At 34.6% G+C, this 12,071-nt stretch overlaps 2 protein-coding genes across 2 annotated transcripts; both read right to left on the bottom strand.

The window, feature by feature from the left end:
• Positions 1-4,356: 4,356 nt before the first annotated feature.
• cmtm7 (CKLF-like MARVEL transmembrane domain containing 7) lies at positions 4,357-8,118 on the bottom strand. Its single transcript, XM_077214937.1, has 5 exons — positions 7,860-8,118; positions 5,620-5,790; positions 5,427-5,525; positions 5,030-5,111; positions 4,357-4,911 (listed from the first exon to the last, which is right to left on the bottom strand). The coding sequence occupies exons 1-5, from the start codon at positions 7,971-7,973 to the stop codon at positions 4,898-4,900; spliced, it is 480 nt and encodes a 159-aa protein (XP_077071052.1). The 5' UTR covers positions 7,974-8,118; the 3' UTR covers positions 4,357-4,897.
• A 2,091-nt stretch (positions 8,119-10,209) lies between these two features.
• Positions 10,210-11,783, bottom strand: siglec15l (sialic acid binding Ig-like lectin 15, like). Its single transcript, XM_077213939.1, has 4 exons — positions 11,712-11,783; positions 11,165-11,536; positions 10,348-10,701; positions 10,210-10,241 (listed from the first exon to the last, which is right to left on the bottom strand). The coding sequence occupies exons 1-4, from the start codon at positions 11,773-11,775 to the stop codon at positions 10,210-10,212; spliced, it is 822 nt and encodes a 273-aa protein (XP_077070054.1). The 5' UTR covers positions 11,776-11,783.
• Between the last annotated feature and the right edge of the window lie 288 nt (positions 11,784-12,071).

The raw sequence follows: 12,071 nt of genomic DNA, 5'->3' as shown, positions 1-12,071 counted from the left end.
TTTCACTGAAGACAGGTTAAAGTTACTCCGAGTTTTGAGACATTTAAAAATGGTTTGAACATTTAAATCCTTGATGCAACTAAAAAACTGAATGCTTTAAAACTCTCTAAATTACTTGCAATATGATGTTATGTTTTTACTTTAATTTAGTGTTAGTAGTGTTAGTGTTAGTAGCTAATGTTGAGTGTTGTTGTAATATTTATTAGTTTTTGTTTTTATATGTGTCTATTTAGATATATTGATTTTCATTTTATTTAGTTTCAGTTATTTTAGTAGGCCTACTTTACGTTAAACTAGCCTAAAATGAAAATGAGAAATGTTGCATTTGCAACTAGCTAATAAAACAGTATAGGCCTATATTATTTACAGTTTCATATTTTATTTTAATTTCAGTTAACGTTTATTTTATTTCAAGTAACGGAAATATTTTTGGTTTTAGTTTTGGTTCCCTCCATTACCTTTGGGGTTGATTTGACCCCATTCAGTGTTTAACATCTCTGAATACATAATTAACACACAAAAAAATTGCTTCATATTTAAAGACTTTTCCTAATTTAATGGGGACAAATTGGTAAACATAAAATTAACATGATGAAATGTTTTCAATGTTCTGTACACATTTTGTAGCATCTGTGTTCTTTGGGGTCAATTTGACCCCAAGCTCATTTTGCTGTATTAAACATATAAGAAATATTTAAAAAAATTGTTGTTCACACATTGGTGATTTGACACAAATCACACATTTGTTTTGGTTCTTTTGGATGATATTGAGGTCATTATAACTTAAGATTTTATGATCTTCAAAAAACTTCCCTCTGCTTTAGGGCCCTAACCTAACATTACCATACAGGCCTAACTGAAGCATTGCGAGAACCACTGATAGTTAAATCACATAGTTCACAAAGTGGAGGGGGGGAATCATAATTCTCACAAGAAATTAGATATTTCCAGTGCCAATTATACATTTCCAGGGAAGGGAAAACATAATTCTTGCAAGAACTTTGATATTTTGTGCAATGGGGGAGGGGAAAACATAATAGGAGCAAATATATGACGCTTCCACAGAAGCCTTATAAAACATTTCTATTTGTGCTCTGTCAGCTCTCTTTTTATGCTCTTTCTCAATTGTTACCTCTAAGCAAAGGTTTTCTGTCAATTAGATTTTGTCATAGTTCTTTGAAAGTTTTAAATTTTATTTTTATTTTTTTTATTCTTATAATTTGTAGTATTATGTTTCATGTTGTATTTGTATTTGTATATGTCCACTGGAAGCCTCAGTACCAAAACAAATTCCTTGTGTGTGCAAGCACACTTGGCAATAAAGCTCTTTCTGATTCTGATTCTGATTCTGAAAGTGACAGAGGAGAATGTGTCTGAGATACAGTAGATGAAAATGTCAAGGAGGAGGACCCTGATTATGAGGTATCCTCCTCAGATGATCATGAGACTCCTAGTGTTGTCCCTCATGTTGTATAGCAGATAAATTACCTTCCAGAAATGGAACGTTATTATGGTCCCACTTCCCACTTAAATGACAGGGTCATTCAAAATTCAAAATTTTAAAATTTAAAATGTTGCTGGTTCATTTGTTATGATGTTGATTCACATTTTTCTAGATTATTAAGTGATCAGAGGCATTTTACATATTTGCTTTTTACACAAATCACAGTTTTACACATTTTACACAAATCACAGTGTGTGATTTTACACTTTTGGACAACGACCTGTGTCAAGAAGGGCAGCAAAGAAGCCACTTCTCTCCAATAAAAACATAAAAGATTGACTGAAATACTTTGGAACATCTGGAAAATCGATTGTCCAAAGAAAAGGTGAACGCTGCATGAGTCCTGTGTCATGCCAACAGGGAGGCATCCTGAGACTATCAATGGGAGTGTCAAATTTACCCCAAACTTATTCTTTATAAAAGAAATTGTATAATAAAATAAATAAATAAAAATAAAAAAATATATCATTTTTTAATTTTACGTCAATCAGTGACATTTTATAGTGATTTGCTAGTTTGTCCATAGTCGTGCAATAGGTATTCTGGATGTATAAGGGGAGAGGGTGGGGTTGGGGGGTTGGTGGTGATTTATTTAAAGGGCTATTTAAGTAAGCAACAAAGAAACATAAAGTACCTAACTAAAACCTTCGAAGAAAAATCACATTCTGGTGGTTTAAATTGGCGTGGTTTAAATGTGGTGGTTTAAATTGGTAAAAAAAACTTTGGTAGATTTGAGGGTAACAGGAGGGTTAGTTAAAGCACAATTCCGTCCAAAAATGAACCAAGGGCTAAATACCGAGTCGACCGTTCTCTGCGATGCGTTTTCATGATAATCGAATGTACCCAGTTTTAACGTTATTTTTAGTTTAACCACAGATTAGTTTATAACGCTAGTGTATGGGGCATCAAATAAGTAGCCTACGAATAAAAATCGCTAGTTAATACCACTAACAAGGCTCAAAATAGCCCCACAATAACATGTAAGCATAATGAGAGTCCCTACCTGCAAACCGAAGCATTGAGATCTTTGTAAGTGTACAGACAGTGATACTTTATAAAGACAGTACACTTCGCGTATACAAGAGACTGTTTTCCAAATATGTCTCCTGCTTGTATAGCCTACGTGAAGTGTACTGTCTTTATGGCTTAATGCTTCGGTTTGCAGGTAGGGACCCTCATTATGCTTACATGTTAGTGTGGGGCTATTTTGAGCCTTGTTAGTGCCCTGGACTGAAGCTTGCAACAGACCACAAGAGGGCAGACGAGATTCATTTAACACAGACTGTAAAAAGATAAAAAAAAAAAAAATAAACACGCATACACGTTGGGTTTTCGTGTTCTATGCGGACTTCCCTTAGACATAATGATTTTTATTCTGTAGCCTACAAACCATATATTCTAGCTATCTCTAAACCCACCGATCAGAAAACATCCTGCACTTTTAGATTTTCAAAAAACAAATTTAATTTATAGCATGTTTTCCTCATGGAGATCAAAAAACCCAACACCTACCCCTAAACCTAACCATCACATCTAGTTTATGTTCTGAGGGGTATAACATCAAGTTCAGTATGTTTCCAACATCAGCAGCAGACCACATTTTGTGGGTCATTCAGAGTTTCTGCTTTCACTTCTGTAAATTATAACCCACTACTGTTTAGCCTGACGTCGTCATACTCAGATTCTAGTCAGAATCTGACCTCAAATGTTGTGGGCGGGGCTAAGTTCGGCTGGCATCCAGGCTACACCACTGTGAGACACTCTGTACCTTTCTTCCTCTATTACACCCAAACCATTTCCCCCCTTTTTCCTGTCTGTTAGGGCATCAGTGTGAGCATAATAAGTTACCAAAGAGCCATGGTTCATTTTACTTTAGCCAATGGGAGAGCTTCTTTCAGTGGGCTTACAGCAGGCTACTCTAGTCTAAACAGAACCTTAAAGAGGAGTTGATATGGGCGTGAGTCATGTTTCCAAATTAGCTGGAATACTAAAATGGAATGTGGGCAGCTCTGTCCATTTCACTCCTTCCCTACATCCATAAATATAGCATAATTATTCCCTATGGAATTAATTTCCTCATAGTTTCCCTTTCCCATTACAGCAGACTTACAACAAACTACGATCTAGCATGTCAGTATATTTTCTTCTTTCTCTTTTTTTTGGAGGGATTTTCCTGTATCTCTTGCCCAGCAACACCCACGTACAGTAACCATGAGTAGTGAGCACGATCTTAATACCAGGTGTAAGTCACTTCTGCTGGATGTCTTAAACATTTTAATAGGTAGCATATCTAAACAGCCATATAATTTTGCTATTTTAAATTCCAACTGACAAAATAGTATTAGGATAATAGCTCTAACAAACAGTTGGCCAGAAAACATGCAAAAAAAAGTAATAAAGAAAAAAAAGGTGGCCATTGTGACATTTCGATTCCACTTTCCTCTCACAATTCTCATTATCATAATGCTTCCAGAAACTTTGCTTTTTATTACTGTAATACAATAATTTTTAAATCAGCAGTACCTCAAATATTACAATGTAAAATCAAGTATAAACACAATTCAATTTACTTTTTGACTCATGTCAATGAGAATTGAGGAGATGTGCTTGTTATAAAAAATGTCACAATGCAAAAATATATATATATTTTTAAATACCTTTACATTTTATGCTAAATAATATTTATTTTGAATCTGAATTCAAATGTGACATGTTCCTGGCTTTTCATGAGTGTTATTACCATGCACCAAATGCAAATTCTATACTATCCATTGTATTACCACCTGTTTTGAGCCCCAAATTCTGGTTATGAATCGGAGAGGAAGCAACACACAACATACACAACACTAAAAGGCTTTTTACCTTTTATCACACAGTGGACAAAACAAAGGGACTCGCATTTAGAAAGCCAGAAATACATTCTTCAAACTTTACAGTTGTGTTGCAAATAATAATATCATATATAGAGATACTGTGAAAAGTAAAAATACACTTTAACTGTTGTGATGATACTAATAATAATAATAATACAGTGGGCCAGCATCAATCCTTTATGAACACCTCACTTAAGCCTAAATATTATTTGATCGCAGTTACTGAATCAAATCTGCATCACATGAAATACTGTCAAATAGATAATGTAAACATTCTGGTTTAGAAATGGACCCTTTTAGTTTCAGACATTGTCGATTAATATAATACTCCGCTCTTAAAATAATCCATTACTACTGGTGAAAAAGTGCGCATGCCGAAATCTACTCTTGAAGCACACAGCATCTTCCAAAACATTTAAAAATGGCCCTTCCAGGTCCTCAAAGCACTCATAATCCATCTAGAACAAATTGAGAATTTGTCCTGCTACTTCCAGCTGATTGGACAGTTTCTTCCTTCTGGTTACACTGCGGCACCTTCAAGAGAGTATTAGCAGGAGATTATGCAATTAAATTCAACAGGTCTGTTCTTTTAAACTGTGTTCACAGATTTCATATTTCACAAATTACATTATTAAAACAGAGTCGGACTCACCAGTTGGTTGAGAGCCACATGTGACCTTATAAGAAGTCCATATGCTGATTGCAATAAGAAAAGTAGCCATGAAGCCAAACACCTGTGTTTATTTAAAACATAATTAGGAATTAGGAATCTTAATACCAGGTGTAAACAGGGCCAAAATGTAATATAGAAAAAGCATAATCGAGGCACTTTAACAATATTTTACAATTATGAATTATTAAAAATAAAAAGTAATTTTTGATGCCTAAAAGAGCTTTATGACAATCGCACATTCACTGTCCAGCCGGTAACAGGACATGATGCAGCATTGCAGATACGTATTTCATGCTTCCTCTTTCCTACACAAGAACTCTTCGTGCATTTCCTTGGCCAATCAGCTACATGTACCGTACATACTGCAAGTACTCACAGATCCAGCGATTAAAGATGAGATCCCATGATTATTCACAGCTACAACTATAGAGGCGATAAAGACCAGGATTCCTCCTACAGCATAATGTAAAAACTCCTGTGAAAGCAATTAAGAGTTCATTAGAGTAGCACTAATGCCATGATCTTCAGTTCGCAGATACGTAAGTGGAATGTGAACTGTGCCGACTTGCCGTCAATGTCCAGTTGATGCATGTGATTTTGCTTTGAAGTCGAAACAAATACATGAGGAAGAAGAAGAAGAAGACGACGAGAAACCATGCAGTGACCACCTCAAAGTAGCGAAAGGCAGAGTTTGAGAGCCGCTCACAGTGCACACAAAGGAAAGCAATCAGGAGGACCACCTGATCAAAATCATATCAGATGCAGACAATTTAATGTAAAAATCACAGACAAACACTAATATAATTACTTAGACACAAACCACAGAACAAGGTAGCAATGCTTTTGCTCAGTGACACCTGGGATTAACTTAAATAACAAAGTTTCAAGAAGATAATACAACTCAGTATTTAAAACAAGTCCTTGGACCAAAAGGAAAAATGAAGTTTCTGTTATTTTCTTTATCAGCATTAGAAGTAGTGACCAACATCAATTATTTTTATATGTGTCTGATATTATAAATTTAACTGTCTGATTTTTAATACATTTTTAATTTTATATTTGTTAAATGTTAAAAAAAAAAAATATATATATTTTTTTTTTAATGAATTATTGTCCTATTTCTGAGTTTTAACACAATAATGAATACCTTACCAATTATAAAAATAAAAATATATGCATAATATTTGAAAAAAACAAAAAAGACATCAAAAACGACATAATTATTGCTAGGTTTTAGTTATGAACAGAGTTGGGTAAGTTACTCTAAAAAAGTAATTAATTACTAGCTATTAATTACATTTTCAACAGTGTAATTAGATTACTGCACTATTTACTCTCTAAAGGCATTACTTAATACTAATTGCTAACAATACAAGGATAGACTTGAAACTGCTCTTTTAATTCTTTCAAATAAATCATATAACATTGCATTAATTATTCTTGAACTAGTATTTAAACAGAAGGTTACATTATAAACACACACATTTTAACATTAGATGTAAAATTTAGATGTTTAATCCACTATTGTTTAATATAGAATTGTTCTATACAGTATTTAATACAGAACATGTAACTACAGAAAAATGAAGAGTAAAAGTAATTAAATTACAGTAATTACAATGCATTAGCCTACACTCAACACAGGTTTTGCAATCATATTATGTTTTGGGCTATATTACAGTTTAAACTCAAAATATGATGTATTTCCACTTCAGTACAAACTGCTCTTGCATAGAAAGTAGAATAATTTATGCAAACACTAAAAAAGTTTATTTTCCTAAACACTGTTGTTTCCTGTTGAACCGATTTCTTTGGAAATCTTTGGTTTTGTGGTTGTAGTTTTTTTGTTGTTGTTGTTGTTTGTGTGTGTGTGGTTGCAGGTTGCAAAGCTAATCTCTCTAAATCTCTCTCATCACCGCAACCATTCTAGGAGCCGGCTGTTCCTGAGCACCCGGGGTGTGTGAGCCTTTACAAATTATCAATGCCTGTCATCTCTTACTACACACTCTCTCTCTCTCTCTCTCTCTCTCTCTCTCTCTCTCTTATACAACACTAAACTAAACTCTGACCACAAAACACAACTGCTGGTAAAGTAGCCTAGTTGTAATAAATACATTATTTAATTTAGATAACTTTTGGGATTTTTCCTGTATATACGTGTGAATACAACAGTGGTAACATCGTATCTCAGAATCCTTTAAAAAGAATGATAAATTATAAAATCTTTGGTTTTGGTGGGTTTTGTTGTGGGCCCTCTCTTTTCACTGAGGCCCCACATGTTGCAATAGCTACTATAATAATGATAGTGTCACATCACATGGCAATTTGTCATGGTTTGAATGATTATCCTATTATGGTGTTTAATCCAACCTTTTCAAATAAGTCCATGGTACATTTAAAAATAAATAAAAAATAAGACGGTACTGTCCATAAAAATACATTTATAATAACATGATACATGTAACAAAAAACAAACAAACATGGTAATACCACGGTAGTTACGTTTTAACACTTTTGTTAGTGAAAATCAGGTTTAGATTTAACTTCTGGTATACTTTGCAGAGATATTTAAATAAATTAGCTACTGTAAATAAATCCAATGATTACTGTATCTTGAATGGTTCGTACATAAGCAAAAGTATTAATGGGAACCAGGAAGTTCCGCTAATCGGTCAATGAAGCACAGTGTCGGTGTAAACAGTCAGTTTCAGTTACCATCTCTTTAACCATCTATCTTCCTCAAATTTAGGATTCTATGCCTACGTTTACTTCATAAAATAAAAGTGATGCAAGTATAGCTTTCTCTTACCACTTGGCCGATTTTCAGCAATCCTTGAAATGAACGGGCATAAGGAATGTTGCAAAATCTTCCATCCGCGTTGGATGTTGTGCTGGTTGTAGTAGTAATGACAGTGTGAGGCATTATGGTATATTTATCTAATTTATGAGGAACTTTACAAATAAAACAAGATTGTATTTATTTAAAGCTGATCACATGGGACCAATGGTTGAGACAGGAGAAGTGTGTAAACTTTAACAGGGTGTGACCATAGACGTTGTAATACTCGGAGTCGTTACTCCTATTTGCGGTTTCCCGTGCTATACAAAACTAGCTTCGTTCACCAGGGGGCGCGTGAAGGCCCAAAAGCTGAAGCTTCCACTGAGCTGCATTCAAAACTCTCGACGTTTTCGTCTTCTTGGAAACATTTATACTCAAAAACATAACATTTTAAAATATGTGACCTACAGTAAATTATATCTGACCTACGAAGCAAAACACACCATAAAAATATTTACAAAGTGATTTTTTTTATTATTCTCATACCGTAATCAAAAACGACTGTGATTGGTCCAGCTTGATCAGCACTTTGAAAAGTAACAAAAACCACGTGATAACACCGTTAACGTGCAACTTCAGCAGCGATCTCTGGATAATAATTTACCATTAAAGTATAGTAGTGAGTGAATTGAATATACACGTAAAGAGTTCAAATAAAAAAAATATTACTCACCTTCATACCTGAATAAAAGACAACGTCTGGATCACTAAGCCACGCCTATTTTAATTAATTTCTTTAAAGGGATTGACCTCTCCACCCACCTTCTCTATTTCTATGGTTGTAACACCATAAGAGGAGGGACCAAAATCAGCAACAGTATTACACTATGTTTATTTAGAATGTGTGGCTATGTGTAGTGTTTAGTTTTCTCCTGAATATATGAGAATTTTCCACCACAAGCTAAGGGGGTGTAAAAAAAAATGAGTCTAGTTATGTCACCCCCTTCACAAATCACTGAACACACAAACTCACGGGCAGATAGACTACATTCTTATGGGCATTTTCCATTCAAACTGTGGGTATTTGGTAGTTTCTATAATTTTGTAATGTTTCAGATAGCTCACATGCTGCAATAAAACCTGTAATAGTTATATTGAACTGCTGCATCACACTTAAAAAAGGAAAAACAAGACAAATGTCTAATTTTAAACTGCAACTTTATTCACATAAACTATTTAAAGGCCAGAATGTTTGTTGTTTGTTGCTGTGTTGAGATACACTTGATATCTTCTTTCAACGTCGGTTTTATTTCTCTAAGTCTGTTGACAAGAAGTTGGTAAAATCTATGAAAATATATGGGGCCTACATAAAGGTCAATTTAACTGACCCTTGATTGAGACAATGCTTTTATGATATTACACACATGTAGTCCTTACCTTTCACTTTTCACTGATGCCTTCCGGAGGTGAGGGAGTTAGTCGGGTGTGTGGTTGGGGGGGGTGGTCCTCGGGGGCGAGGTGGGTTTGGATTTTTGTGGTTTTGGTGTCCAGGAATCAGATCCACCTTTCGTCCATCTGACACCCCTTTTGAGTACATGTCATCTTGTCTAGTTTCACGACCTATCAAAATTAAAGGGTTAGTTCACCCAAAAATGAAAATTCTGTCATCATTTACTCACCCTTATGTCATTCCAAATTCGTAAGACTTTCGTTCATCTTGGAAATACGAATGAAATTATTTTTAATGAAGTCTGAGAGATGTGAATAAATTCCTAACTTAAATCTGTTCATCATGTATTTAGCGCTCGTGTCTCTTCAGAAAATGTGCACTAAACTGCACGATTCATATGTATTTATTTTACAACTTTTTGAAGTATCAAAGTGGTATTTGTGTAGACTGTCAATGGAGGGACAAAAATCTCTCAGATTTCATCAAAAAGATCCTTAATGTTTTAAAAATGAATGAAAGTCTTACATGAGGGTGAGTAATTAATGACAGAATTTTCGTTTTTGGGTGATCTAACCCTTTAATATATGTACACAAATATATGTACACATAGCCTATATTAAAGGGTTAGGTCAAAAAAAAGAGAAACTTATTAAATTGTCCATAATAGCAGTGTATCACATAATAATACACATATTAATATGTGATAATACTATAATGGACAATTAAATTGGTTTTATTAATGGTTTCATACTCACCAACTGGATAAGTGCTGACATTGGCATATACAGTCTCATTCGCTTGATATATAGAGGTTCGAACCCTTTGTACATCTATTTGCCTGAAAATGAAACAATTATTATGACATATTAAAATATTTTATACTAAAGATTCCTTATTTCAGATGCCAGTTTAATTGAATAACATTAATTCTTACTGTTGCATGACTCCCTGCACACTTCGTCCTTTTTTTGGAAACAATAACACACACAGCACATCAGAATTTACAAAAACTATTTTAAAATAAAAACAAAAATGCGCAAACAATATTTAGAAAAAGGTCATACTCACTTCTTTTGATCACACCTATAAGGAACGCCACAAGCCCAAGCAACAACAAACTTCCCAGAAAACAAGTCGCTACCAAAAGACCAAAACAGTTTGGATGATCTGGTGGAAATGTTCTCTGATCTTGGCCCAGTGAGTTCACAGCTTGGCAAGTGTACATGCTCTGGTCAGAGAACGGAACTGAGCTGATGACTATGTAGTTGCTGAGGTCTGTTTTAATTGGATAATTTTCCAGCACTCCCGATGAGAAGGTCCATTTCACTTCTGGAACCGGATTCCCTTGAGCAAGGCATTTCAGCATCATACCGTGAGCTTTGGCATCCAAATCCAGGGACAGACTGATGATATGTGCTGGAGCTACAGTTGACCATCAAAAAAGATATCAGTAATTTAATGTGTACATGTAGTGGTCCCAATAATAATATAAACATTATATGTTTGTGTATGTATGTATTTCGAAACAGAACAAAATTAATTACACAAATAAGTACTGAGTTACGGTTAGGCTTAAGGTTTGGTTTAAGTTAAGTTCCTTGTAATTATGCATAATTTACTGCAATTTACTGTTAACTTATGTAACTACGTCACTTTAAAAAAAACTGTTACCATTGATTAAAATCAATACAAGGGTTGTTTAAAATCAATATAATGGTTGTTAAACTTTGTGGAACATGTTTATTTTTTATATAATGAACTACACCGGTGAGAAGTGAAAGTACTGTGAAAAGTGTGACTTAAGTGTCCAAAAGTGTCGAAATACTTAGATATATTGTACATACCACTGTATATTTTTGTGATCATACAAATGTGTAAAACTCACCATTGATATTAAGCTCTGTGTCCGTCGAAGAACATCTTTCATAATCCAGCTCCACCCTACAGTAGTACCTTGTAGCATCGGTAAACTTTAAATTACTGATACGCAAGGAAATGTCTCCTTTCTTGGGGTAACCATTAAGCGAGAGCCTCTCTGATGATCTTTGCAGAAGATCAGTGCAGTTGTCTTGGCTATTTGTCGTGTTGTGAAGATTGCAGTGAAAGATGAGTTCTCTGCCCTTAATCCATTTGACAGCGATGGCGCCTTTGTAATTATTTTGCCGTGGATGTGTGAAGACGCAGGGGAGAATCACACTCTCACCCAAAGAGCCGTTGACCTGAGGCTGTACTGACATCCATTGTGAACATGTTAGGCCTGCGGATGAGAACAGAAACAATATACAATATAATAACTTCAGATTCTTGAGAAAATCTAAATCTGTTGTATCCAGTTTATATTAATTGCTTTCATTTTAATTATTTCTTACACTATAAAAATTTAAAGATGAGACTGCTAGACCAGAAGACTATAAAAAGACAAAAAAATATACCTTTGAGACTACAAATAAAAGAAAGGAAACCGAACACAAAATCTCGCCTCTTTAGAGCGAACATTCTTGGATCTCACAGAGAGACACTTTAAAAATGAAGGCATGCTGACTAAACATGATGGTAAGTTCTGACTAAAACAAGGAACTGTCTGCTTACATTTCCCAAATAACATTTTAAGTGAACTGGTTAGTGCAGGTAGTTTTTTTCTGAAAGGCCCTGCTGCTGTTATAATAACATCATCCGTCAAAAAGAGAGAGAGAGAGAGAGAGAGAGAGAGAGAGAGAGAGAGAGAGAGAGAGAGAGAGAGAGAGAGAGAGAGAGATGAAAAGAAAGAAATTATTAATGTCATGAAGTCAGTC

This window comes from Siphateles boraxobius, unplaced genomic scaffold, assembly GCF_051911475.1.
Source record: "Siphateles boraxobius isolate OS27281-9 unplaced genomic scaffold, OSU_SipBor_1 68, whole genome shotgun sequence".
Lineage (NCBI taxonomy): Eukaryota > Metazoa > Chordata > Actinopteri > Cypriniformes > Leuciscidae > Siphateles > Siphateles boraxobius.
The sequence above is the reverse complement of the archived record's forward strand: the minus strand, read 5'-3'. Positions and strand labels throughout refer to the sequence as shown.

Excerpts from the sequence above, each read along its gene's own strand:
- cmtm7 (XM_077214937.1), bottom strand. The coding sequence starts at position 7,973 with ATGCCTCACACTGTCATTACTACTACAACCAGCACAACATCCAACGCG. Across the intron at positions 5,526-5,619 it reads GCATCAACTGGACATTGACG|GAGTTTTTACATTATGCTGT; the intron begins GCAAGTCGGCAC and ends TTGCTTTCACAG. Across the intron at positions 5,112-5,426 it reads CATCTTTAATCGCTGGATCT|GTGTTTGGCTTCATGGCTAC; the intron begins GTGAGTACTTGC and ends AAATAAACACAG.
- siglec15l (XM_077213939.1), bottom strand. The coding sequence starts at position 11,775 with ATGTTCGCTCTAAAGAGGCGAGATTTTGTGTTCGGTTTCCTTTCTTTT. Across the intron at positions 10,702-11,164 it reads CACAGAGCTTAATATCAATG|CTCCAGCACATATCATCAGT; the intron begins GTGAGTTTTACA and ends GGTCAACTGTAG. Across the intron at positions 10,242-10,347 it reads TATAGGTGTGATCAAAAGAA|GACGAAGTGTGCAGGGAGTC; the intron begins GTGAGTATGACC and ends TTCCAAAAAAAG.